The sequence below is a fragment of the Rhodnius prolixus genome, unplaced genomic scaffold (genome assembly GCF_049639745.1).
Source record: "Rhodnius prolixus isolate KJV_2025 unplaced genomic scaffold, Rpr scaffold_13, whole genome shotgun sequence".
NCBI classification, from domain to species: Eukaryota; Metazoa; Arthropoda; class Insecta; order Hemiptera; family Reduviidae; genus Rhodnius; species Rhodnius prolixus.
This window is the reverse complement of record NW_027411583.1, coordinates 194,211-219,975: the sequence shown is the minus strand read 5'-3', so window position 1 is coordinate 219,975 and position 25,765 is coordinate 194,211. Positions and strand designations below refer to the sequence as shown.

Genomic DNA, 25,765 nt, shown 5'->3' with positions numbered 1-25,765 from the left:
GCTTCTGATATCTAAGAACATTAAAAGCATTGCAAATTGAGGAAATACAAACAATTGAAAAATAAAAAAAAACTTGTGAAAAATATTTTGAGCAATAAAAAGGACAGTTTCATTTTTTTAGTTTTCTTAAAAAGTTTAAAATATTTAAACACCCAATTAAAAAAATAAATAAATAACCTTCAATAGTGGCAAACAAAATTAATAATAGATAAAATTAAAGTGGTTTTCTTTTTTAAGGAAATGCTCAAAATGTTTTTAAAAAATAATTTTTGTCCTAAGTATGTTGAAAAAAAATTTTTTTTTTTTAATTAAATGGCGAGGAAAAATCAAAATTATTCGTTTATTTCAAACGGATGGAAACCCAGTTAGTTGTAATAATTAACTATATAATTCTGTACCTCGGAGGGAAAAGGCACCATGTCACCAAAAGTAAATTTTACAGGGGAGCCAAATAAAGATATTTTTCCAAATTTATTTTTTGTTCCACTTTTCCGGTTATACTCTTTCCTGTACTTCTCACCGTAATTATTATAGTTGGTATGGCCACTTTAACTCCCATATTTTAAAATATTTTACTTTCATCTCCATTGTGAAAAAATTTATGCCCATGTAGTGCCTTTTACCCTTGAGTAATGAAGTATCATAGCGCTTTTTAAAAATACATAAATCGCTTAATAGTAAACATAGGTCATAGTGCTTTACACCTGTAGAAAGAGCAACAAAAAATTTGTAAAATGATGCCAAAATCTGAAAATCGAAAAAATGGACATGGTGCCTTTTCCCTCCGAGGTACAGAATTATTAATAATAAGTACTAATAAATTATTGTTATTATACTTATTACATTTATTTATTTTTTTTTTTTTTGGCGCATCAACATCTGAGGTTATTAGCGCCCGGAGCTTTTTTCAGTGCACTGCCGGCCTCTGGACAGTGTTCTCTCGTTACAGACAACACTGTCCATCACCGGACAGTGAGCTGTAAGAAGCTCCTAGGAAGAGAAAATCTAAGGGTCAGCTGCTGGATTCGAACCCGGGACCTCCGCGTGGGAGTCCAGTATGCTAACCTCATAGCTAATCCCTTCCCTTATTACATTTATTATAGTAAAGGTATACTTTTATACTAATAAATTAATTACAATGTAAAAGGAAACATAATATCAGATAGAAAAGGTTTTAATTTGTAAAATATTTTCTCTTAATATAAACCGGGAAAAAATTAAAAATAAAGTTAGTTGTTTGCAACTAGAGTGTAATAAGGTTTCTAATGAATAGGTATTTGTTTAAAACATTTGAACTTACTGTGCTAGTATACAGGGTGACCAGAGTTATATGCTCCACCCACTTTTTTTTTTTAAACGGCGGGAAATTTCGAAAAAATAAAAAACACGTATTTAATCATTTTTAGTCTAGTTTATTTTCAGTGATTGACCTATTTTCTTAAACCCCTGTATCTCGAGATACAGCATTCAACTTTTGTTTTTCAAATGGAACGTTATATTTTTTTTGCACATTTTTATAGTATTTGAGCTCCCAAAAAAAACAAAACAAAATTTTTTGAAATCGGTTAGGTTTTTCAAAAGTTATGGTAATTTAAAATATGAAAAACTTTCAGTTTACTGTCAAAATTACGTTATTTTTTTTAAAGAATCTGTTCAAACTGGGTACAATCAAGGAATAGGCAAGCCAAAACTCTGGACTCCCACGCTTTGTTTGTAGCAGGACTTATGGTGGCGAAGTCAAGATATAGACAGGCTAGAGTTATTCGACGTTTCAGATCATCGATTGAAGCCACGGGCAAATATTAATGAATTGCAAAGAAAACAGTTTTACCCAATACTGTTTTTCGCTTGCGCCCGGCTAACGGAAAAGTACCTAAATTTAACATATGAATTCATTTTACTTCCATAATAGCTATGGCTATTCATTTATAGACTATGAAGGAACACAACTATTAGACACATTACATACAGAGAATCTTTATATCCTGAACAATGGTGCGCCAATGCTGTTACCTAGACCAGACAGACAGCCCTCGGCAATCGATCTCTCTAACTGCTCGCCATCTCTTGTCACCAGAACAGAATGGTCTGTAATAGCCGAACCTTTCGGATCTGACCATCTGGGTATAGTAATAATAGCGCGTGCGATAGCAGTAACATCGACCCCTTCACCAATAAAAAGTGGAACTTGGGGTTGGCCGATTTGGGATAGTTATGCATTGTTGACAGATAAACTGTTAACAGAGTTAAAGATAGAAATTATAAATTTTGCCTCAGAACAGACTATTCCTCAAAGAAAACCTTATTTAGGAAGTAAACCTAGATTCCCCATCAAGCCTTGGTGGGATGAAGAGTGCAATAGATTAAGGAAACTTAACATAGTAGCCTTCAACACGTATAAGAAATCACCTACTTGGTCCAATTATATTTTATTTCTTTTACACATTCCGTGCCGTGTGTACCACCGGTGGTAAAACGCAGTCACATTTATTTAATGCGTTGAAAACATATATTTTATGACAGATGTAATACTGTAAAATATATTTCTACCAAAGAAGGTGAGGCATTATACAAAATGGAGTATAGATGGAGTTTATTTAATTGTTATAAATAGAATAATTAATAATTACATTTAATAATGGATTTTGTTAAAGCAAGGGAGGTTATAAAGACGGCTATTTCGGGGCAATCGCTGCAAAACGTCATTACTCTTATAGTTTCTTGTCTTGCTACTTCAGTACCGAATTTTGTTACATTTTGTTTGCAGCACGAAATGAAACGTCGTCTTGCTGTCCTCGCTTTACCCTCTTTCTTTTTTAATTTCGTGGCGTCTTCTAGAGTTTGTCGCAGTTTCTGAAGACTAATTGTTATTTAGATCCTCAAGTTATTTACATACCACAAGTGGTACACGATGTGATAGCAACTTTAAACAAGTGAACTACTTATCGATTGATGATGTAATGAAAGATTGTGTGATAATATATCAACCTTTAGTCCAAAATATCAAGTGGCCGGAACGAGAAGTCAAAAAAATGGCTTGGCACGGTACGTTTTAATTTAAGCTGCCATTAATAAAACAATTTCAAAATCTATCTCTTATGAAAGACCATTTAAATGCATTGTTAGAATTACAAATTCGTTGTGGACAATTGAAAGTTTCAGAAGTTAATATTTGAATGTGAGACTCTATCTAAATATATTCTATATAAATCGATCACATTTTCTATTGCACTCTTCATCCCACCAAGGCTTGATGGGGAATCTAGGTTTACTTCCTAAATAAGGTTTTCTTTGAGGAATAGTCTGTTCTGAGGCAAAATTTATAATTTCTATTAATTGATTGTAGTTGGACTGTGGGTCACTATCTATCTTTAACTCTGTTAACAGTTTATCTGTCAACAATGCATAACTATCCCAAATCGGCCAACCCCAAGTTCCACTTTTTATTGGTGAAGGGGTCGATGTTACTGCTATCGCACGCGCTATTATTACTATACCCAGATGGTCAGATCCGAAAGGTTCGGCTATTACAGACCATTCTGTTCTGGTGACAAGAGATGGCGAGCAGATAGAGAGATCGATTGCCGAGGGCTGTCTGTTTGGTCTAGGTAACAGCATTGGCGCACCATTGTTCAGGATATAAAGATTCTCTGTATGTAATGTGTCTAATAGTTGTGTTCCTTCATAGTCTATAAATGAATAGCCATAGCTATTATGGAAGTAAAATGAATTCATATGTTAAATTTAGGTACTTTTCCGTTAGCCGGGCGCAAGCGAAAAACAGTATTGGGTAAAACTGTTTTCTTTACAATTCATTAATATTTGTTTATAGTTGAACTTGTTTTGCTTACTATTAATTAATATTTGTTTATAGTTGAACTTGTTTTGCTTACTATTAATTAATATTTGTTTATAGTTGAACTTGTTTTGCTTACTATTAATTAATATTTGTTTATAGTTGAACGTTTTCGACTTTTTTCCGTTGACTTGACTCGCGTTTGGTTCACAATTGGCGACATTTGCGCCCGGCTATCGGAGAAGTACCTAAATTTATTTTATGTTCTGTTTTATTCTTTGGTAATAATATCATTTTTTTTTTTTTTAATTACAGGTAGAAGGTAAAGGGATGCTCTTGAATGGCTAAGGAATGGAATCGGAGAAAGTACATAATGATAGAAGGACAAATCCACGCGAGAAGGCGAATCCTTTGTCGGCTCTCATGTTTATGTAAGTATATTGATATGTACTTATTAACGGGTAGCTCTTCAGTTTTTTTTGTCTTGCTAGGAGTCTCTTTCATAGCTCATTGTTCGGCGAAGGGCTGTGTTATCCATGACAAGAGAACCCTGGCTGAAAGCTTAGTCAGGGAGTGCATTGAGTATTAAGTATTGTTGATTGCCTATGGTGACTAATTCATTAATCCTGAAGGAAGACAGAATAATGGTAATTTCAGTAATTATTTGCCGATCTTTCGACCTAGGGACTAGGTTATCTTCTTAGGCTAGTTGACAATATTGATTATCAACTGATTATTAACTCGTAATGTTTATTATATATGTCACACAATATTGTACTGTTGTACTGATAAAACCGTACAAGTGGCGTTGGCTTCAAGGTCAGTCATCCTGAAATCTATTCTAGATCTGCACAATTTGCAACAATAGCACTTCTGATGAAAGCTAATCACTTATCTTGGGCTAACAAAAAATATGATATAGATAGATAATGTCTTTATTAATAACTGAAATTTGGAAACATACAGTGCCGAACAAAAGTCTGCACACACCCTGAAAATTTGTCTTTTATCTCGGTCGGAAAGGATATCTCGCGTAGCTTCTTCGAATAATGTTCGCAATGTTACGATATGAAAATCCTTGATTATTTAATTTAACTATTAATCTGCGTTTTGACACAGGGATTTCCTTTCTTTGGTGAACCATTTTAAATAATAATAAATTCTTAACTAACTCAGATCCGCCTATATTCACGTTTCAATTAAAACTAATAAATTTGTATATATTAAGATTTACCCTAACTCAGCGTTTCCCAAACTTTATTGACCGCGGCCCGGTACGAGATTTTAAATTTTATTCGTCCCCCGCCCCCCGTGTCGATATAACACCATCAGGCATGTAAAGAGATATCTCGATAGGCAATTTGATGGGCGTGTTATATGGCGATTCAGTAGCCACCTCTCTCACCGGGCTTGACACCTATGGACTATTTTCTTTGGGGATACCTGAAAAACAAGGTGATTATTCATAACTTTTTTCTTTCTTTCCTTATTTCTGCTTACCTAAAAGCATTTCTAAATCTAGGTGTATCAGAATCAAGTCGGGATGGCATCTGTAGATGAACTAAAGCAGAGAATAATAGATACCTGTAAGTCGGTTAAAGCCGAATCTATTTCTTTGGCAGTAAGGGGCAATTGGCAGGAAAGAGCATGTCTATGCAATTCTAATGGTGGAGGCCATTTCGAGCATGATTTGTAATATTAATGAGGAGTAAAATTTATAATAAAATAGTACTTTTCTTCTTATTCAATCAAAAAACCGTTATAATATTATCATTTTGACATTTCTTATAAGAATCATGTTTTCATTCCTAACTTCTAAAATATCGCTCACAGAAAAAAACCGTTCAAGTAAATTTTTCTTTAAAAAAATAGAGGAATCTATTTCTGAAATAAAAACCGCACCTTCTCATTTGAAAAAATGAAGTTGGTGCCTGTATCTCGCTTCTGGAAGCACCGAAAAAAAATTTACAAAGTATATTTGGATTCCTATCAAAAAACTAAGGGAACACGTATTTTTTAGTTTTTTTCTAGCTATCTTAGTTTCCGAGAAAAAGTCGTTATCCATATAGCTTGGGACACCCTGTATAACAAAAACATAAGTAATTAAAGACAATCCATTATCTTCATTTAAAACTTAAAGTAAATAAAGTAAATTTTGTTTTACATATTTTGACCTTAGTGCGAAGGATGATGTTGTTTTTCATCACATAGTAATTTCACATTAGGGCTTAATGATGTTAATTTTATTCTCAAATTAGGATCGACATCCTATCTGTTTCGATACTTATTTTTTAAGCACACCAAGGCTGAGAACGCAGTTTCACACGTTTAAGTGGTGACAAAAGGCATTAAAAATCGCTTTTTCGCTTACGCTTGGATATTCCTTTTGACAGCGCAACCAAAAATTAATTAGTGGTACATTTTCAAACACTTTTTAAGATCGATGTCGCTTGAAATTTCAATTAAATTATCAACTTCTTGTTCGCTAAGATTAAGCATTTCTTCCTTTTCAATATCGACAGAAGGCACTGAATGACGAATCGAAATCAGCCAATCAGAGCATCCGAATTTAAACGGTCCGGTAGGAAACGGTGGTAAAGGGTTGCCACCTGCAATACTTGAAAAAGTTTCGAAAAATATTAAATTTAGAGCAAAATGTTATAGATATTTTGTGTTTTTACAATTTTTGCCACGACCCAGTTGAATTTTTCTGCGACCCGGCGCCGTGTCGCGACCCACACTTTGGGGAAACGCTGCCCTAACTAGTAAGTATAACTATAATAATAAATTTATCAATTCTGTATGTGGACTTCGGTTCACGCATGAACTCCGATCTTTTTATTTATGTGCAATGGGAGATGGCAGAGGTCTTTTCATCTCTCATATGTGTATATTTAGTAACAATAGTTACAAATGTTTAAATCACATTTTTACTCTAATAATTCTTTATTTTGAAAATTCCCGAAATATTGTGATGTATGTAGACTTTTGTTCGGCAATGTATGTATATATATTATAAACAAATATATTAACAAAGACCTACGCTTGGTCACTGACCGTCAGAGGAGTTTGTGTGAAAAATAAATAAATCAAATTGTTCCATCCTGGTGGAGAAAAAAGTACTCAAAAAAAGACTTATGAAATATAAATGTGGAGTAAAAAATGTAATTAAGTATTTAATATATACATTCATAAGAAAGAAAAAATAATTAAATAGATAAAAAAATAATTGAAATGAAGAAAAAAAATTAAATTATATATATATACACCACTTGATCATAAATTGAGCAACACAACAGGCCCAAATCAAAATCAGAAAAATATCAATAATTAAATCCAGAAACGAGGCAATATCTATATTTCCACGCATCCCTGCTGTATCTGATGAGAGGTAACCATCCTCTGCATCCATTTAAATATTACACTATTATTAAAATGTAACAGTCTGAATTCCTTGAGACAAGGACATTCAGCGATAAAAATGGTATACATTCTCTACAAAAAAAAAAAAAATATGGCGTATTTAGCCAGTTTATGAACTTTTACTGTCTAGGAAAGATGGACACTCAAGTCTTATTTGCCAGCAGCTAGATTCAAACCCGGGACCTCATCGTGGGGGGAATCCAATACGCTAACCTCATAGCTAATCACTTTCTACTTCAAGTCTTATTTCCTGGCTTTTTGTCTGTTAATTTCCTAACAATAAAACAGTTACGTTTAGATCAGCGGTAGTTAGAAGTTGGTATTGATTATTTGTTAGTATTTGCCTTTACTAGTGTTTACACTGTCGCCTTCTTGTATTTAATTACTTCTCTACAAAGTAAGAAAAAAATTATTTTTAACTTTAATGATAATTACAGAAGTTTTTTTTTAAGAGGATGTTTAGCATAATTATACATTATTCTCTTAGAAAATAGTTCCTATTATTGGAATATAAATTCTTTTATGTGTATTTTAACATAAGTTTGGAGGGACCTTTTTACTCCAGTTTAAATTTCATAGGATTCTTGGTTTTTTAGACAGGAAATAACATGCACTGCATTAAAATGAACATTATTATGGATTCACATCTTATCATTATTATTAAAACGATATACGCGAAATCCTTTCAAGGAGATTTTTACAACGATATTGTCATGTTCATTTATTTAAATGAAATATCAAATCTCGTCTTCTGCAGTTTTTCATTTTAGTTAAGGTCATCTTAACTTAAGAGCTAGCCATGGCTCTTTTTTCTAAAGTACAGTTTTATTATTAAAAAGAATTTGTAAAAATTATTGTGTGAAGACAATTAATTTTAAAAATTAGAACTTAGCGGTAAGTCATGTGAGTTATAATCCATATTTTAAACGGCGTGATTATTTTATTTTAAACCACGCCTGCATTTATCTTGTAGACGCACAAGTTCGTCAATCGTCGCCATTCGTCTAGCCAATTAAGTAATTGATTCTAGTAATTAAAATAGATTATCCAAAAAAAAAAGTGTCTCTAGGAGTTGTGGTAGACAGGAACCCAAACAGCTAGTTGCTGATTTTCCTAATGCTCCATAATATTCCGTTTTGTATTGTACATCACAAATATTAATAATTATATATTTTTCCAGCTGGACCTTCCCAATATTCTGGGAAGGTTACAAAAAAGATCTGCTCGTGGATGATCTATTCTCACCACTTAAAGAACACTCATCCGCTTACCTAGGCGATAGATTGGAAAGGTAAATATTTACTTTTATATTATGCACAGTTTTTTTTGAAAAAACCGCAATATTTTATATTTGATTAAGTAAGTGTTATAGCTTACAATCCCGTGTAAATGATAAATATCAATAAAACGATTGTTTTTCTTTGCTTTCACATTATTTTCAATTCTCGATTATATTCGAGTGTGAAAAATTATAGCAGCATAAAGTACAACGCCGCTCGAATTATCTCGAGTGTGCACAGTTTGGCCAGTTTAGCGCGCTCGAGTTAACTCGAGCGTGCACGTTAAGGGGTACAATGTTAGTATAAGCTACGCCTATACAAATAGAAAAAATAGGCGATTATTTTACTTCTAATAAATGTCGTTTCGACCTCCTTTCAGCAATCTTCAAGTTATATATTACGTAATCAAGATTATTCAGTCTTGATGACCGAAGATAGAGCGAAACGTTAACATTTATTAAAAAAGATATGTTTAAAGATATTAATGTATATTTTTACAATGAGATGAAACCAGGTTTTTTTTTTTTTACAAAATACAAATGCTAATGCATAATAATAATAAAACTTAATTTTAGAGTGTGGAACGCAGAAATTAGAAGATGTAAAGGAAAAAATAAAACTCCCAGCTTCCTGAGAGCTATAGTAAAAGTATTTGGACCAAGTATAATGTTATTTGCAATTGCAGCATTTATTTCGGAAATTGGTCTCAGGTAAATTTATTTATATTAATGTATCATTATTAACTCTTACATACAGATTTAATTTATTTATTCGTTACTTTTAATTTGTAAGTACTTGAATGGAAATAAAAATTCAGCCTAAATATTTCGTTGGCAAGCCCTTATAAAGTGTGACAAGTGCGCTATCAGTTGTCTAATTTAGGTACTATCTCCACTGTTGCCCTTTCTTTTGTAAGAGATAATGGTTTTCTCATGTCATAATGAAAATAGTTTCTATATTTAGGAATATATAATATATTATTTCGTTTACTTTATCCATTGCATCAATGCTTTTCTTTGGATTCCCATTTACAAAGCTTCATCTCACACTACTTTTGCCGACTGACAAAACATTATCATTATCATCCCAAATCACAAATTCGCAGCTTTGCTTTAGTTATTCTGTCAATATATGCATCTGCATTTGTTAAATTCTGGGTTATGCCGCGTTATTTCATTTTATTTATTTTCATTTTCAAAAATGTTCTATTTTTTTCACAGGATAGCACAGCCAATATTATTAGGTGGTTTAATTAGCTTCTTTACGCCAGGGAGTAAAATGACATTGAATGAAGCTTATATCTGGGCAGTTGGTGTAGTACTGTGTTCAGGATTTAATGTATTATTTATGCATCCCTATATGATGTCCGTCATGCACATTGGTATGAAAGCGAGAGTTGCAGCTTGTTCGTTAGTTTATCGAAAGGTAAGTTTATTTAATTTTAAATTAGGTGATTCTTTTTTTTTTTGTAAAACGTGGCATAAGAAAAACTGTACAAACAAGAAAAAATATAATGAGAGGACACTGTCCGAAAGCCAGCAATGCACTGAATAACGTCAAGGGCGCCCATGACCCTTGATCTTAAATGTTTAGGCGCCTTAAATAAATAAAAAATGGATGGATTAAAAAAAATCACATAAATAAAAACTCATTATTTAAAGTATCTCAATGAAAATAATTAATTTTAATTAAAGTTTCAATGTAAAATAATAAAATAAAACAACCTTCAAAGTCTGCAGTATTAGTTTTAGTCTCAATTAAAAATCTTTTAATTAACATATTAACATTGAGTAGTTTGTTTCTGTCTTAGATACGCTAATTTGAATCTATTAAGTGCAATAATCAAATAATATTCAAGTAAAATAAAATATTCAAAAACCAATAATATATTGTATTGTTTTAATTATTGGATACTTTAATATTAAATATCTTTAATTTATTTTATGCATTATTCCACTTAAAGAATGATAACACAGAATATGTTTGACTCCATTGAAATGATTTGATGAAAAGATTTTTAATTAAAAATTAAATAGTGATAAATTTATTAAAAAATAAAAACGGTAAAAAATAATAAGTATTTTACTTTACCATAATTATTGTAAAAAAAATAGTTAAAATACATGTTTTTGAGATTCTTTGATCCTTTGATCTCAAAAACTTATAGTTAGACTTTTAAAAGCTTCAAAAGATGTGAGAAAATCAGTATCTCTGAAGACAACTATGTATATAACCTCTGTTTGAGTATGAATCCACGATATAATGTCATCGAAATTGTATTCAAAAACGTAGGTTTCAATTATTATGCTTTAGAAACTTTCAAAGTTTTAAATTGTTAACATTTGTTTTGTTCTCGAATTCGAGTATATTACAATCCTGTATTCTGCTATTTTATTTTTAATTTTTATATCTTATTAATAATCTAGTGGTAATTGTTTTCTAAGTTTTATCAATTTTAGCAATAATCATACAAGGTACTTGAGCAAAATTTACATTCTATATACTTTACATATATACTTTTTCTGTTTTTGTTTCAGGCATTAAGACTGAGCAAAATTTCATTAGGTCAAACAACTGTAGGACAAATAGTAAATTTATTATCAAACGATGTAAATAGATTTGATATAGCTTTTATATTTTTACAGTATTTATGGTTAGGCCCTTTACAAACTTGTATTGTCACCTATTTGATGTGGCAACAAGTAGGTCCAGCAGCTGTTATCGGTCTAGTAACCTTATTTATTTTTATACCATTACAAGGTATGTTAATCTTTCTTTTTTTAAATTTTAAATAAGATGATTGTGCATTATTACAACTTCTTTTTTTTCAGGTTGGTTAGGCAAGAAATCATCTTCTCTTCGAATGAAAACTGCGATAAGAACTGATGAAAGAGTACGATTAATGAATGAAATTATTAATGGCATTCAAGTGATAAAAATGTATACTTGGGAAAAACCTTTTTCACAATTAGTCGCTCTAGCTAGAAGGTAATAGTGGAGGAATGGTTGTATATTATAGCTTTTTCGAACTTAATTTTAAGCTAAAATTTGTAGTTAAATTTGCTTAATGTTCTCTTTCAAAATAAAGCCGATTTTTTTATTTCACAAATGTACATACTTTTTATTGAATCTTTTACTTATTTTAGAGGGACTCCTCCATTTTTCAATTAATTTAATTAAAGTAATTTAATTATTTAGTAATACTGTAAATAACACCTATTAATAACTACTATTAAAAATTTTTTATCTTTATTAGAAAAGAAATTGGAGTAATTAAAAAGTCTTCTTACATTCGAGGTATAATGATGTCTTTTATTATCTTTCATACAAGAGCTGCTATTTTCTTTACAATCTTATCGTATGTGTTATTTGGAAATGGGATTACTGCTGAAAAGGTAAATGTGTTTGTCATTCAAATATAATCCCTTCTAAAGTTTTTCAATAGTTCGACTTACAGCGACGACTATATAATTATTATAATTTTACTAAATATATAGCAATTAATATTTTTGAAAAATATAAGTGTATTCAATTTTTTTTTTTTTTAGGTGTTCGTTTTAACATCTTTCTACAATACTCTGAGACAAACGATGACCGTATTTTTCCCTCAAGGTATTCAACAAGTAGCTGAATGTTTGATTTCAGTTAAAAGACTTCAGGTAAGGTTGCTAAAATAAGTAAGTAGATTTTAATAAAACACTGCTTCAGTTTTTTTTATTACTTGAGTACCGTAATATTGTTAAAGCACAGAACTAAATACACAAAGTTACCAAAAAACGATTAGATAAGGATATTTACTCAAATGAACCTATTGATTAATAAAAAGTCGTTAATTTTACGTTGTTGTGGCACGAAATAAAAAATAAATTATAAAATAAAGTAACGCCGCTCGTTGTTTCACGAGGACTTAATGTCCAACTTCCAAACTAGGTGAGTAGACGTAGGCTAGCAAACATACTTTTCTATTCATTCCTCAAGTTTAACGTTTCATAAAGTTCAAGGCCTAGACCGGTATCTGATCCCAGCACTATATTTTCGTCTCTTTTCGTTAGTCCGTCTAGTCGTATTACGAAGCCTATCTTGCTACGATTTTCATATATCTATATTATATAGTATCACTTTTATTTAATACCTTTTCCAAAAAATTAATTTAATAATATGCGTCAAGATTGTAAACATTGGCACCTTAGCACAATGCAGATTTCCAGGCAGAACTCTCTCAGTAAAAGTGTACCGTCTATCCGCAGACTGTAAGGTTAAAATATAATTAGCAGTATTTCTACTCTCATGGTATCTAAAACCCGTCCTGTGCGATACTATCGGTAAATCCCTTATCTAATATTATATTTGGTATCTAATTTATAAATAACAACATGTATTATTCTTAATAACGTATTTTTAATATTCCAGAAATTTCTGTTGTACGAAGAGTCTTCAGTGGCTTCTCCAAGAGATGATAAAGCTAATGGCAAATTAAATTTAGAAAACAATGGTATCGCAAACCTTCTTTATACGCATACCACTAAAAATTTTGAAAAATCTGGTATTGAAGCTAAGAATGCATGTGCAAAGTGGCAACCCGATGCGAATGAACATTGTCTAAGCAATATTTCTTGTGAAGTCGTACCTGGTCAGCTGACTGTAGTAATTGGTCCTGTAGGAGCAGGGAAGGTATTTCACATAATTTCTTCATTTTATCTTCTTCTTTTTTTTAAAGTCATTTTACTATTTGTTCATTTTTAATGTGTTTGATTTTCGCAGACATCATTCTTTCACGCTCTTCTTCAAGAATTACCATTAACTAGTGGATCGATAAACATAACAGGTATTATATCGTATGCTTCTCAAGAACCATGGCTATTTCATGGAAGCGTCCGCCAGAATATACTATTTGGAGAACCTTATATTAAAGAAAAATATCGCCAAGTAGTGAAAGTTTGCGCATTACGAACTGATTTTGAACAGTTACCTTATAAAGATAAAACCATTGTCGGAGAAAGAGGTGTGTCTCTTAGTGGTGGTCAAAGAGCAAGAATTAATCTAGCTAGGTAATTTTTTTTTTTTGTGTGTGATTGAAAAACATCTCTATTTTTTAGTTTTTGTTTTGAGAATTAGAAACCATCCATTTTTCGCTTTTCCTAAAAAAGTAGATTTGGTATACAAATTTTATTGGTTTAAGTTTTGAATCTATTGATATTATTTTCATTTTGAATCCTATAACTATTAATTTAAAAAATAAAAATAATAACCAACATTACATTTGATTTGGGCTGGTTATCATTTCCCAAGAAATTTAGCCAAAAGCGACAATGCGCCGTTCTCTTATAGCCCTAATAGACAAAACTTTTACAAACTTCTGGATTTTCTCAGCACTCGTACTTGTGACACATTCACAGAAATAATTAATGAACTCGATTATCTTCTGAAAACAATATCTTATGTTAATGATCCAAAACAAAGACAAATTATGTACTTTCATTGAATAACATGTTTTGCTGCTGAAACTTAGTTGTTGCTAGAAGAACAATAAATCTAAAAACTTTAATCATGAACATTAATAAATTAACTTCAGAATTATTCGAAAGCTTTAGAGGAATAAAGACATTATTATTTTTTTTTTTTTATTTGTTCATTTTAAACGTTAAAAGTAGATCTAAAACCAACACTATTAGAAGGCTCAATCTTATACACAAATATTCTACACTAAGTTAGAAAATTTGACTTACGCTATTAGGAACAAAAGAAAGCAATATTGCCCTTTTCAGCCAAATTTTTCTAAAATATATTTGTTATTTTAATAGAAATTTAATTAAAAGATATTTTCTATTTTAGGGCAGTTTATAAAGACGCAGATATATATCTTTTAGATGATCCACTTTCTGCTGTTGACACTCACGTAGGAAAACATCTGTTTGAAGATTGTATTCAAGGTGAAATATAGCATTATTTAAAAATGCTTTATTTTACTTATAATAAAAAAAAATTATTTGTTATTCTCATGAAGCATGACAGGTCTGGCAAAATTTTGCTTTGCTGGTTGTTTTATAGGCCTTTATTAATTATAAATAGGAGTTAAAGAAGCAAATATGATTTTTGAAAACTTATATTTATCAAAGCAAGAACTTATGGAGATATTTTACTACGTTTCTAAATAATAAGAAACATGTGTATTTCTTCATTTACATTTGAATGTTTTTAGATAATTGCTTTCCATTTCTTGTAAAATATAATACACATTATATACATTTGTTTCTTCTAATCCAATTAATGAAACGTATAATATATTTTTAGTCTTACATTTTCCTTTGATTTAATTTGGTTCTCATGTGGTGGAATTATATTTATTGTATTTATTTAAAAAATCAAATGTTTAGTATATTTTATGAATAATTTATTCATGTTCGAATTTTAGCCTTTTTTTACAAGCCATCTTTCTGCCAGCTATTCATAAGTACATATGCTTTACATATGTTTATTGTGTGTTGTGTCTAGGTGCAATGAGCCGTATTGCTGGATTAAAACTTGTTTGTGATAGACTAAAGCTCTATAACTCGGAACGAGTTGAGTAAATTCTATTACGTTTTTGTAGTAAAATGTCATATTGTCCATAGAATATGAAAGCGTGAGGAATTAGTTCCTTTTAGTTCTAGAAATGCGCAGAATGTACATTTTAAACAATTTTCCCTCTTGCACTTAGCGGAACTGCCGTTTTATTTGACATTGATGATCATCATAAACAAGATTCGCTAGTAAATCCATTTATCTAATCACATATCTTTACAGAAGCATATGCCCGATAAATTCTTAAGAGATATTGACAAATCTCCATTTCTCTTGTGCAATACTACGGGAATTGTCCTTCGACTCCTTTTCAGCTTACCCTTATTAGGAAATGGCTATTAGCTGTTGTTGTCTTTCTAGTCTGCATGCACAGTTGTTGTTTTCCCCCAAAAGTTTCCCGAGATTATATTAACATTTTATTCATTTCAGAGCTCCGATTATTTTCTTCGTCTAATCACACATCTGAAAAAATAATAATAATTTAAAAAATACATCAAACGTTGATCTCTAACTAAGTTCTACCTAAATATGTTTATTTTCTAACTTAATTCTCTGTTTATGTATATTTATAATATAATTTAATTAAAATAATTTTTTGAAAACAATGCCTATTTTTAAACAATATAATTTATTTCAGGTTATTTAAGAAATAAAACTGTTATGTTAATTACCCATCAGCTACAATATTTAGAAAACGTTGATCAAATTATTTTATTAGAAAACGTAAGTAATCAAAAAGTTCATTATAAGATTAAGTATTACTATTTCGTTAAATTTAAAGAAAAATATTAAGAGAATTTTTTTTTAAGGGTTCATTAAAAGCTAAAGGCACTTATTACGAATTACAAAAGTCAGGATTAGACTTTACAAAATTACTTACTATTAAAGAAGAAGAATCTGAAGAGGTTAAAGAAATACCCAGAGGCCGTAGATTAGGGAGTCGACAATCATCAATGAATAGCGTTAATTCATCAATTTATGATGATTCCTTTTCACAAAATCCAATTGAAGTTGGAGAAGATATGAGTAAAGGATCGGTGAAAGCTGCAGTATATAAAAATTATTTTGTTTACGGAGGTGGATGCTGTTTAGCTATTTTCGTATTGTTAATGTTCATCATATCACAAGCTTTCGCCAGTGGTGGTGATTATTGGATAACGTATTGGTAAGTATATTCATTTTTCAATGTTTATTTTTTTTTAAATAGTGGGTTTTCTGCATTTGTTATTTATATTGAATCGTGACTAAGACGGTTCGTGAACATACTTTCATCATTCAATTTTTTTTTAACACTTACAGATAATAGATAGATAGATAATAAATATATTACATACTTTAATTTATTAGATATATTTATACATATACAATATAGTAAATAAAAACAATTTATTTTTTTTTTAGGGTAAATTTAGAGGAGCATGTTTATATAGATGGTGTGTATAATAAAACTGTTGCAGCAAGCAATCCTAATGCAGCGGCATACCCGTTTATTGTTTCTAGAAATATGTGTATTTATGTATATAGCGCATTGACCGTTTTAACCGTGCTAGCTACAATTTTTAGATCAGTTTTGTTTTTCGTCATGTGTATGACTGCTTCGACGAACTTACATGATCATATGTTCAGTTGTATTTCTAGAGCGACAATGTGGTTTTTCAACAATAATAGTTCTGGTGAGTTTTTATGCTCTTTTATAACTTACATTCCTTTTCTTTTTTTTTTTTTTTAAACAAAAACAATAAAAACTAATTATATTTTTTGTGTTTGTTTTTTAGGACGTATATTAAATAGATTTTCTAAGGATATGGGGGCTATCGATGAGCTTCTTCCAGTTGCTATGATGGATGTCCTTCAAGTACGTAGTCAACTACCATGATATATTTTGAGGATAAATTCGAAGTATTGGTCAGAATGAGAAAAATAAAGCATTTCACTTGGAAATTGAATTGGAAAAAGAAATTCCGTTATTTATTTATTATTATCATTATTTTTAAGTCTGTAAAATTTGTCCATTATATTGTAATTTGTTAACTACATTTTACTATTTGCGAAAAAAAATTCTATTATTTATATATTATTTTTGTTTTTACATCGAAATGAGATTAAAGATTAGTGCGAGCTATTATGAGCTCTCCTTACACTCAGTGGCACGACTTTTAGTGTTAAATCATTGGGACTGAAAATTTCATAGATCACCGAGCCATACTTCAGGTCAGGGCGGATGAGGATTTTGATTATAAATACGAGTAGTCTTAATCTAATCGCCTTGGTTATTAAGGCAGTAATAATATTTATTTCTTTTTCTTGACTTCAAAAATGACTTCATTATCTGATGTCAATACCGACCAGCTTCAAGTGTTCCGCTTATTTTGTATGTTGTAGTCAATGAAAAAAATTAATTTAAATTAGTGTAAAACCGAAATTGTAAAACTTATAAGACATCCAATTCATCAATTTTTTTTTTCTCCTAAGTTCGACAGTTCGTCAATAAAGATGTTTGTTATTAAGTAGATGAACAAAATGTGTTGCTAGATGGATAGTTCCAAAACATGCTATACAATCGCAAGAAACGTTGTTATTCAGTAAAAGTTTAAACATAAATTGGAATCCATGATTATGATCTAGGAAAGAGAAGTATATATTTTTTAAATAATTTATTTTTATTTTTTCTTTCAGATTGGTTTTACATTACTTGCTATAATAATAGTTGTTGCTGTAATCAATGTTTGGTTATTGATACCAACAGTGTGTATAGGCGTTTTTTTCTATTATCTTCGAATATTTTATATTTCAACGTCTAGAAGTGTGAAACGATTGGAAGGTGTCAGTAAGTATCAGTTTTCTGTGAAGTTTGCTATAGTACTTTTTTTATTTGTTTATCCAGTTCAATATAATTTTGCGAGCCTAATAAATTTACTTTTTCTAATTTTTCAATTCGATTCATGATAAATAGTAATTCACAATTTCACATCATATAGTTTATCGTGTATCTAAATAATTATTTTTTATCTCTAAATTAAATGCCCCAAGGTTTGGTTGATTAACCCCTTAATGCACAGTTTTTTTTGAAAAAACCGCAATATTTTATATTTGATTAAGTAATTGTTAGAGCTTACAATCCCATGTAAATGATAAATATCTATAAAACGATTGCTTTTCTTTGCTTTCACATTATTTTCAATTCTCGATTATATTCGAGAGTGAAAAATTTAGTAGCATAAAGTGCAACGCCGCTCGAATTATCTCGAGTGTGCAAAGTTTGGCCAGTTTAGCGCGCTCGAGTTAACTCGAGTGTGCACGTTAAGGGGTTAATTGGCAGAAATGTTTAATAAATTGAAAGATTCGTTGCCAATAAAAGAGAAGTAAACAGCATTAGTTAGCCTCTTACATAGATTTGTTCCTGAACATATAAGAGATTGAGTCGACGATATTTTCTGAAAGTATTTTTAATCCTTAATTTCCTTTTTAGTTACATCCGTGAGGAGGGTTTGAGTCTTACCATGTACGTCTCTTGCGCAAAGTAGATGAACCATTATCTGTTCCTCCTTCTATTAAAAATAGAATAATCAATCCTCGCCAAGTATAGACCAAAATCCAATCTGTGGAAGGGTAAAAAATGCAAATAAAGCCTAAAGCGGAAACTTGCTCTTTCTCGATGAAGTCGTTCTTGCCAGATTGTGTTAGGTTTTTTGGGAGTTGACCTGAAAGCCTACGCCATCGCGATCTAAGGGTTTATTGCAGTATCTACTTGTTAAAAAACATTTAAAGTTCTTTTTGTTTGATTACACGCAGGAGTCTGTTGTTAAAGACTTCCTTACTAAAGCTTGAAGATATGATATTTTCGTTCCTTAAGTACCAAATTCTTCAAACTAACAAGAATACTCAATTAGCGTAGGGCCGTTTCTTCTTCTTTCTTTCAAAGTTATCTGTTAGAAGGGCCCATGCGATCTTTTTGTTTACTCAGCCTGCATTTCAAGAAACCTCGGTCGTCCGATTGGCCTCCCAGCTTTGGTATTGTGGTAGTAATCCGTTTTAAACAATGCTTATGGCCAAAGTATGTGGGTCAAAGAGTTCCTTACTCTAGAAAGGTTGTTACCGTATTTTATTAGAAGATGTAAGTAAAACTTTTGGCTTGCAGTTAGGGAGTATCATTTCTAGTTGGAGTCAAATTTTAGATGAAATGTTATTTAAAGACTTAAGAAACCATAATTATGAGCCTAATAATAAACTTTATCATCAATTTCTCTATGAAGGTTTTCGAGATACAGAGAATGTGAAAAATGTTTTTTCTCTTGAACTTTGCCAGCAAATACAAGTTATTCCGGATATTTGTGTAATAGAGATACCAACGTATGAACGTATTCATACTTTTTACGGGTACTTCCCGTCAAGTAACTAAAATGTTAAGAGGTTGAACGAATCTGTGGATCATGTGATTCTGCTATAAAGACACAAAAAGAAAGTTAAAAACTGCAGATTCAAATGTAGTTATTTGCTCTGTTTAAATTAAACTGCTTACTGTTATTACAGCTCGAAGTCCTGTCTTTTCACATTTGAATGCTTCTCTACAAGGACTGACAACAATCAGAGCTTTTAACGCACAAGAAATTTTAGTTAAAGAGTTTGATAATCATCAGGTATTTATAAAAGTATCTTATTTCTTCTTAACATTCCTAGTACTTAATAAAAACCTGATTGATGTAATTATTTTAAATTTTAGGATCTTCATTCTTCGGCATGGTTTCTTTTTATTGGAACTAGTCGTGCATTTGGATTTTGGCTGGATATAATTTGTCTCATTTATATTTGTTTTGTAACACTAAGTTTCCTCTTCCTAGGTGGAGGTTTGTATCATACAATTTAAAATTTACTATTTAGGTTACTAGCTTTATTTTTCAAAGAAATATTGTGATTTTTCTTATTTTTAGACAGTTTCGGTGGAAATGTGGGTTTGGCTATCTCCCAGGCTATTGGATTAACTGGAATGTTCCAGTGGGGAATGAGGCAATCAGCAGAATTAGAAAACCAGATGACTTCCGTTGAAAGAGTACTTGAATATTCTAATTTGGAAAAGGAACCTCCACTTGAATCAGCTGCAGGTTTTAAGAGTCTTAATTATATTTCATTCATTAGCTATAATTCTCTTATTCTAATTCTAACTGTATCCTTTTTTAGATAAGAAGCCTAGAAAAACTTGGCCAGATGAAGGTAAAATACAATTTTTGAACACTCATCTACGTTACAGTCCAACTGATCCCTGGGTGTTAAAAAATCTAAACTTTGTTATACAACCAAAAGAGAAGGTAAGTTAATCATATTCATCTATATAGAAATATTTCTATTATCAAAAACTTATTTATATGCATTTGCCTTAGTGGTTTTTGTAAGGCTTATTATGAAAGAGCGCTTAGCTCGGGAATGGTAATATTGTAGCCATTGAAATGGTGTCATTTGCTAAACTCGCTCTGAATATTTTTTTGCAAAAATTAATGATAAATTTATATAAATACTGCTGAACTTAAAATAGTTCAATTTATCGTTCAATTTCATTTATTATTCCATTTTTTTTATTGAAGGCGAATCATCTGTGTTTATTGGACGCCTGGAGCCTTTTTTAGTGCGCTACTAGCCTCTGATTATTACTATCAGTTTCATTGCAATAGAAGAAAATTAATACTTGTTTATGCAATTAGTTAATTTATTTTTTTATTTATTTATTTATTTTTTTTTTTTTTTTGGCGCATCGACTGCCTTGGCCATTAGCGCCCACTAATAAAGTTCTTTTCACTTACCAAATGCTACTCGAGCTGGGGCAATTAGTTAATAATTTCGGTTAAGTTCACAGACATTTTCCGTGGCTCTTTTCATTTCTTTTTAATCTATACCATTTACATGGTCTTAATTCAAAAGAGGCGCATTATGCATACTTTAATTCCGCTTAGGCTGGTATGGCCCAAAGTTATGCTGTTCGTGGAAGAAAAATTTGTGCTTCCATACTTTGTCCCAAATGAGGCTCCAAAATTTAATTAAGCAGACTATACTGCTCTAGCAAGTGGGCGCTACAATAGACACCCTCTGGGTCGTAGTGTCGTGAGCTTACTGGCAAACTCTCGTAGAATATAATCTACGTCCATTCACTCTGATACTTTCAGTGAGGTTATTGAAGTATTTTACGTAATAATATTATAATAATTTTATTTGTTTAAACATAAGTTTTTACAAATAGAGTAAGATCAGTACAAAATCTTATATAATATGATAATAGTATGAAGACAAACAGAATGTGAAATAAAGATCATCTTTGAAGATTTTATGAACATTTAATATTGTTCTGTTTAATGATTTAGCTATTGGAACTTTATATTTTCAGTGAGAAATTGTTATTTTATTTTTATTTTGTAGGTTGGCATTGTTGGTCGTACAGGCGCTGGAAAATCTTCATTGATTTCAGCATTGTTTAGGCTTTCTGAAATTGAAGGTACAATATTGGTTGATGGAATTGATTGTGCTTCAGTTGGTTTACATGATTTAAGATCCAAAATATCTATTATACCTCAAGAACCAGTATTATTTAGTGGTACCATGAGAAATAATTTAGATCCATTTGATGAGCATAATGATGAAGTCTTGTGGAGTGCCTTAGATGAAGTTAGTGTGATTTGGATAAATTCAATTTAAAAGCGACATTTTGTCATTTTTTTTTATTTATAACAAAATATTGAATTTGATTGGCAGGTTGAACTCAGGGATGTAGTGAATGAATTGTCGAGCGGACTTCAAGCCCAAGTATCAGAAGGTGGCTCCAACTTGAGTGTTGGCCAAAGACAGCTAGTATGTTTAGCAAGAGCCATTATTAGAAACAATAAAATTCTTGTTTTAGATGAGGCTACCGCTAACGTAGATCCACAGTAAGTGTTAAAAAAACTAACTTCTGACTCTATTACTGTCATTTGAATATTTTTCCAAGAAATTAAAGTAGTACTTTTTAAAAAAATTCCAGAACTGATTTTTTCATTCAAGATACAATAAGAAAAAAATTCGCTGATTGTACGGTATTAACCATTGCACATCGTCTTAATACAGTTATGGATTCCGACAAAGTACTTGTTATGGATGCTGGGACCATGGTGGTAAGTTTGACTTTTCAAATATTCTTTTTCTCTTATTTGGGAGGATTCTTTCAATTAAGAAAAAGATAAGAACGTTCTACTGATTTTTCCCTCCTTGGAAATGATGGGAATTTGTCTGAAAAAAAGCCAACCAAAGTAACCAAAGAGGACACTCGTTTTTTACTTCCAATACATATTGTTTATAATTCAAAATTTGTAAACCTCATTTTTCAATTTTAAAGTTCACATATAAATTTATTCTCCTCATCAGCTGAGATCACTGGTGTCCAGAGCCTTTTACAATGCACTTCCAGACTTCAGACACTGTTCTCTCGGTTAAATAAACAAACGGAAAATGAGCTAAGGATTCCTACCAAATAATGAGAACAATTTTAATAAGATTTCAATGTTTTATAGAATATAAAGTTAAGACTAGCTCTCCTTCGTTCACTCTCCTTGGAATTTACAGGATTTGGTAGACAAGTTCCAAGATCTTTGTTTCTAAAACCCTATTTGTACGGCCTAAATCTTATTGTGGGATTTGCAATGGTTTTTCTTTGCGAGGATTTGAAGAAGAAAGAAAGGTGAAACCTGCAGAGTACACCTACCTGGTCTGAGACAAGATCTCTTTACGGAGTTATAACCGTAACAGATCTGTGGCAGGTCAACTCAGAGGGCCCAAAAAAGAAGTTGGTTCTAGAATGTGATGTTCTTGAATGGAAGGTGGAGGAAATCCAATATATTTCTTGGTGATGCCATCATTCAAGAAGAGATCAGACAACTGGTTAATTAGATACTATCCTTACAACCTCTTAGATTATGAGATTTATCCGTCATCTGGGATCGTTGATGCTGTAGAGATTTGCCCGATTCTGGTAATAGAGTACGCAGTGCCTATTTGTACCAAAAAAAAATTACATATTTTTAAAAACTAACTTCTAACTTTATATATATTTTGAATATGATCATCCGTATATTGTTGTATGCACAAAAAGTGCTGCTGTGACATTCGGTGAGCTTTTCCATGCGTTATGCCCTTCAAACTTTTATGTCAGCATTTGATTCAAAATTAAGTTTTACAATCCATTCGTAGTATGTATTAATTGTAAGGTGCTAAAAGTTCCTTCTCATTATATATATTTTTTTAGTATTAAGTGTGCCTTTTCATAAAATAATTGTATTTGAAAACCATATAAATAAACAATTTATTTTCTCGGAAATATTAAATAAATTAAATTTAATCCACTACTAAAATATGATTTTTCAGGAATTTGATCATCCTCATACACTTTTACAAAATAGTAATGGCTTTTTATATAAGATGGTGCAGCAAACTGGTAAAACTACGGAAGAAAACTTGCATAAGGTTGCAGCTGATGTAAGTCTTACCATTAGGTTGTCTTAAATATTTGAAAATTTAAGCAAGAATTTCCGATTGAAATGAATATCAGTATAAAAAAAACTCGTTCAGAAAAAGTTTTTTAGAAGTAGAACCTGCAAGCTTGTTTCTCCGGTGAAAACACGATTTTGGAAAATTGAAATATTTTCTTTTTTTTACGGCGGAATAAGAGAAAGTAAAAATACCTACTGCTACTTTACTTCTTAACATTATGAAGTAGTACTTATCTAAGATATAACACAATCACGGTCAATATGTAATTCACTTGTGATAAAGTGTGTAAACAAAAATATTCTAGTTTTCTTTAGACTTAGAGATAACTTTTTTAAATGAATGTTTGATTTTGTTTTCGCATTAATCAATTCTACTGTTTTTGAGGGCAGATATTAATATATATAAATATTAATATTCATAGTAGATAGAATGATATAAAACTATTTGTGGTTTTATGCCTTCAACCTTCAATCGTTGGGAAAACAGATCTTCAAATGTGTAGTGGGGGCTTCATTTATTCGGAAGAATGGGGAAGGTAATTTAGCGGAGCAAGTGCCCTGGATTATTGTCTGCAGTAAGAATTAGGGAATTGAAAAAACCATAATTTTTATTTTAAAACCTGCCTTTTCATGTCATTTGTTAAGTATTTCACTAGCGCCTAACTTCATTCTCACTGTAACCATTAAATCTAGTTTTTAATAAAAGGAACTCCCACACACTCGAGCAGGTCGTTTAAAAACTTTTACTATTTTTGTTACAGATTAAATTAATGATTTAGTCATTCTCTCATCAGCCACTCCTTAGGACTCGACCTTTTTTATTTTTTATAAGTGTTGTTTGGAGACGTTTTGAAATATTTAACTATTATCGTTGTTTACTTTCTTCCTCTACCAACTATCACAAACCAAGATTTACTGTGATAACGACATAATACCTTCCTTTATATTCTTTTATGTTCGGCTATCAATACCTACATAGTTAAATAACTTTTATACCTAATTTTCGTCCTTTCTTATGACTAATTTGCTGCAAGACAAAAGCCTCGAAAGCAAAAATTAGTCTAAAGACTAAGATTCATTGCTAGAAACTTAAGATCAAGCAAATATTTTCTTTATTTTCAGAATTATGCGAGTAAGTTTGGACCAAGCACCAGTGATAGATAAAATTGCCGAACCTCTTACATTACTACAACAGCCAAAGTTAGTTATAATTATTCTGTAGTTAATTTAAATATAGGCATATCCGATGTCAATTACATGGAAGAAATAAGCTGATCGAATTTATAAGAATTGAACTATATATATGCCTCGTGCATATATGCTCAAGGTAAAATTTGAGAAGTATCTATTCTTATTATAATAATAATAATAATTAATAATTTTTATTCCAGATTTTCTATATTTATATAGTGAATTTTAATGGCGTAAAATCAAATGTAAATAATTAAGTTTTACAATCCATTCGTAGTATGTATTAATTATAAGGTGCTAAAAGTTCCTTCTCATTATAAATTTTTTTTTTAGTATTAAGTGTGCCTTTTCATAAAATAATTGTATTTGAAAACCATATAAATAAACAATTTATTTTCTCGGAAATATTAAATAAAATTTGCTTTTATTTAGTGTACGTCCATTAGAAAACTTAGTATAAAATTTAAAGCAGAGAAAAAAAAAATTATTTATTATTCGAATATTTTTGTAAAAATTGAAAATTTGGAATTTTTTTTTTTTTTTAAATTGTTAACAAATAATTTATTTTTCTGTTACATGACTGCCTTACTTTATTAAATAGTATTTTGTTCGTTAAAAGTGCCTGTCATTACGTACTTGTTTTTGTACTTAAATGCAACCAAAATATAAATAAAACTGTACTTTATAATTTACTTATCTGTGTTAGCGAAATTACAAAGTTTTTATGAATACCTAATGTGTAAGTTGGATGTGAACTTAAGATGCTTAATGAGTATTAATTCTTTGTAGTTTCAACGAATATATTTGTATTATTACAAACTTCTAATTCATTTACATTAATTTTTTTCCTAACATATATTTTGAGAAGAATTAAACATGTCTATTATTTTAGTCAAATATTTAATACAGAGAACTTACGTCTGATGTGAAACATAAAAATTTATTTCTCTTTATGTTCGTAATTTTCTCTGAGTAAGTCATGAATATACAAAATTTAGAGAAAATAAGATCAC

At 30.6% G+C, this 25,765-nt stretch overlaps 1 protein-coding gene across 5 annotated transcripts in view; it reads left to right on the top strand.

Moving 5' to 3' along the window:
• LOC141447817 (probable multidrug resistance-associated protein lethal(2)03659) overlaps positions 1 to 25,578 on the top strand; it is a 75,951-nt gene extending 50,373 nt beyond the window's left edge. For 4 of the 5 annotated variants that reach the window (XM_074115679.1, XM_074115677.1, XM_074115680.1 and 1 more), the window contains 25 exons: positions 4,112 to 4,227; positions 8,400 to 8,510; positions 9,075 to 9,209; positions 9,720 to 9,924; positions 11,037 to 11,259; positions 11,331 to 11,487; positions 11,756 to 11,894; positions 12,048 to 12,158; positions 12,910 to 13,170; positions 13,261 to 13,547; positions 14,332 to 14,429; positions 15,698 to 15,783; positions 15,870 to 16,225; positions 16,462 to 16,733; positions 16,836 to 16,915; positions 17,737 to 17,887; positions 19,591 to 19,697; positions 19,781 to 19,904; positions 19,989 to 20,159; positions 20,236 to 20,363; positions 21,463 to 21,708; positions 21,796 to 21,968; positions 22,061 to 22,190; positions 23,437 to 23,547; positions 24,684 to 25,578. In XM_074115679.1, the coding sequence (XP_073971780.1) occupies positions 4,148 to 4,227; positions 8,400 to 8,510; positions 9,075 to 9,209; positions 9,720 to 9,924; positions 11,037 to 11,259; positions 11,331 to 11,487; positions 11,756 to 11,894; positions 12,048 to 12,158; positions 12,910 to 13,170; positions 13,261 to 13,547; positions 14,332 to 14,429; positions 15,698 to 15,783; positions 15,870 to 16,225; positions 16,462 to 16,733; positions 16,836 to 16,915; positions 17,737 to 17,887; positions 19,591 to 19,697; positions 19,781 to 19,904; positions 19,989 to 20,159; positions 20,236 to 20,363; positions 21,463 to 21,708; positions 21,796 to 21,968; positions 22,061 to 22,190; positions 23,437 to 23,547; positions 24,684 to 24,725 (3,984 nt within the window). In that variant the 5' untranslated portion in view covers positions 4,112 to 4,147 and the 3' untranslated portion in view covers positions 24,726 to 25,578. Of the gene's footprint in view, positions 1 to 4,109; positions 4,228 to 8,399; positions 8,511 to 9,074; positions 9,210 to 9,719; positions 9,925 to 11,036; positions 11,260 to 11,330; positions 11,488 to 11,755; positions 11,895 to 12,047; positions 12,159 to 12,909; positions 13,171 to 13,260; positions 13,548 to 14,331; positions 14,430 to 15,697; positions 15,784 to 15,869; positions 16,226 to 16,461; positions 16,734 to 16,835; positions 16,916 to 17,736; positions 17,888 to 19,590; positions 19,698 to 19,780; positions 19,905 to 19,988; positions 20,160 to 20,235; positions 20,364 to 21,462; positions 21,709 to 21,795; positions 21,969 to 22,060; positions 22,191 to 23,436; positions 23,548 to 24,683 lie in introns of all 5 variants that reach the window. The other variant, XM_074115678.1, reaches the window with a different exon arrangement.
• Positions 25,579 to 25,765: the final 187 nt, after the last annotated feature.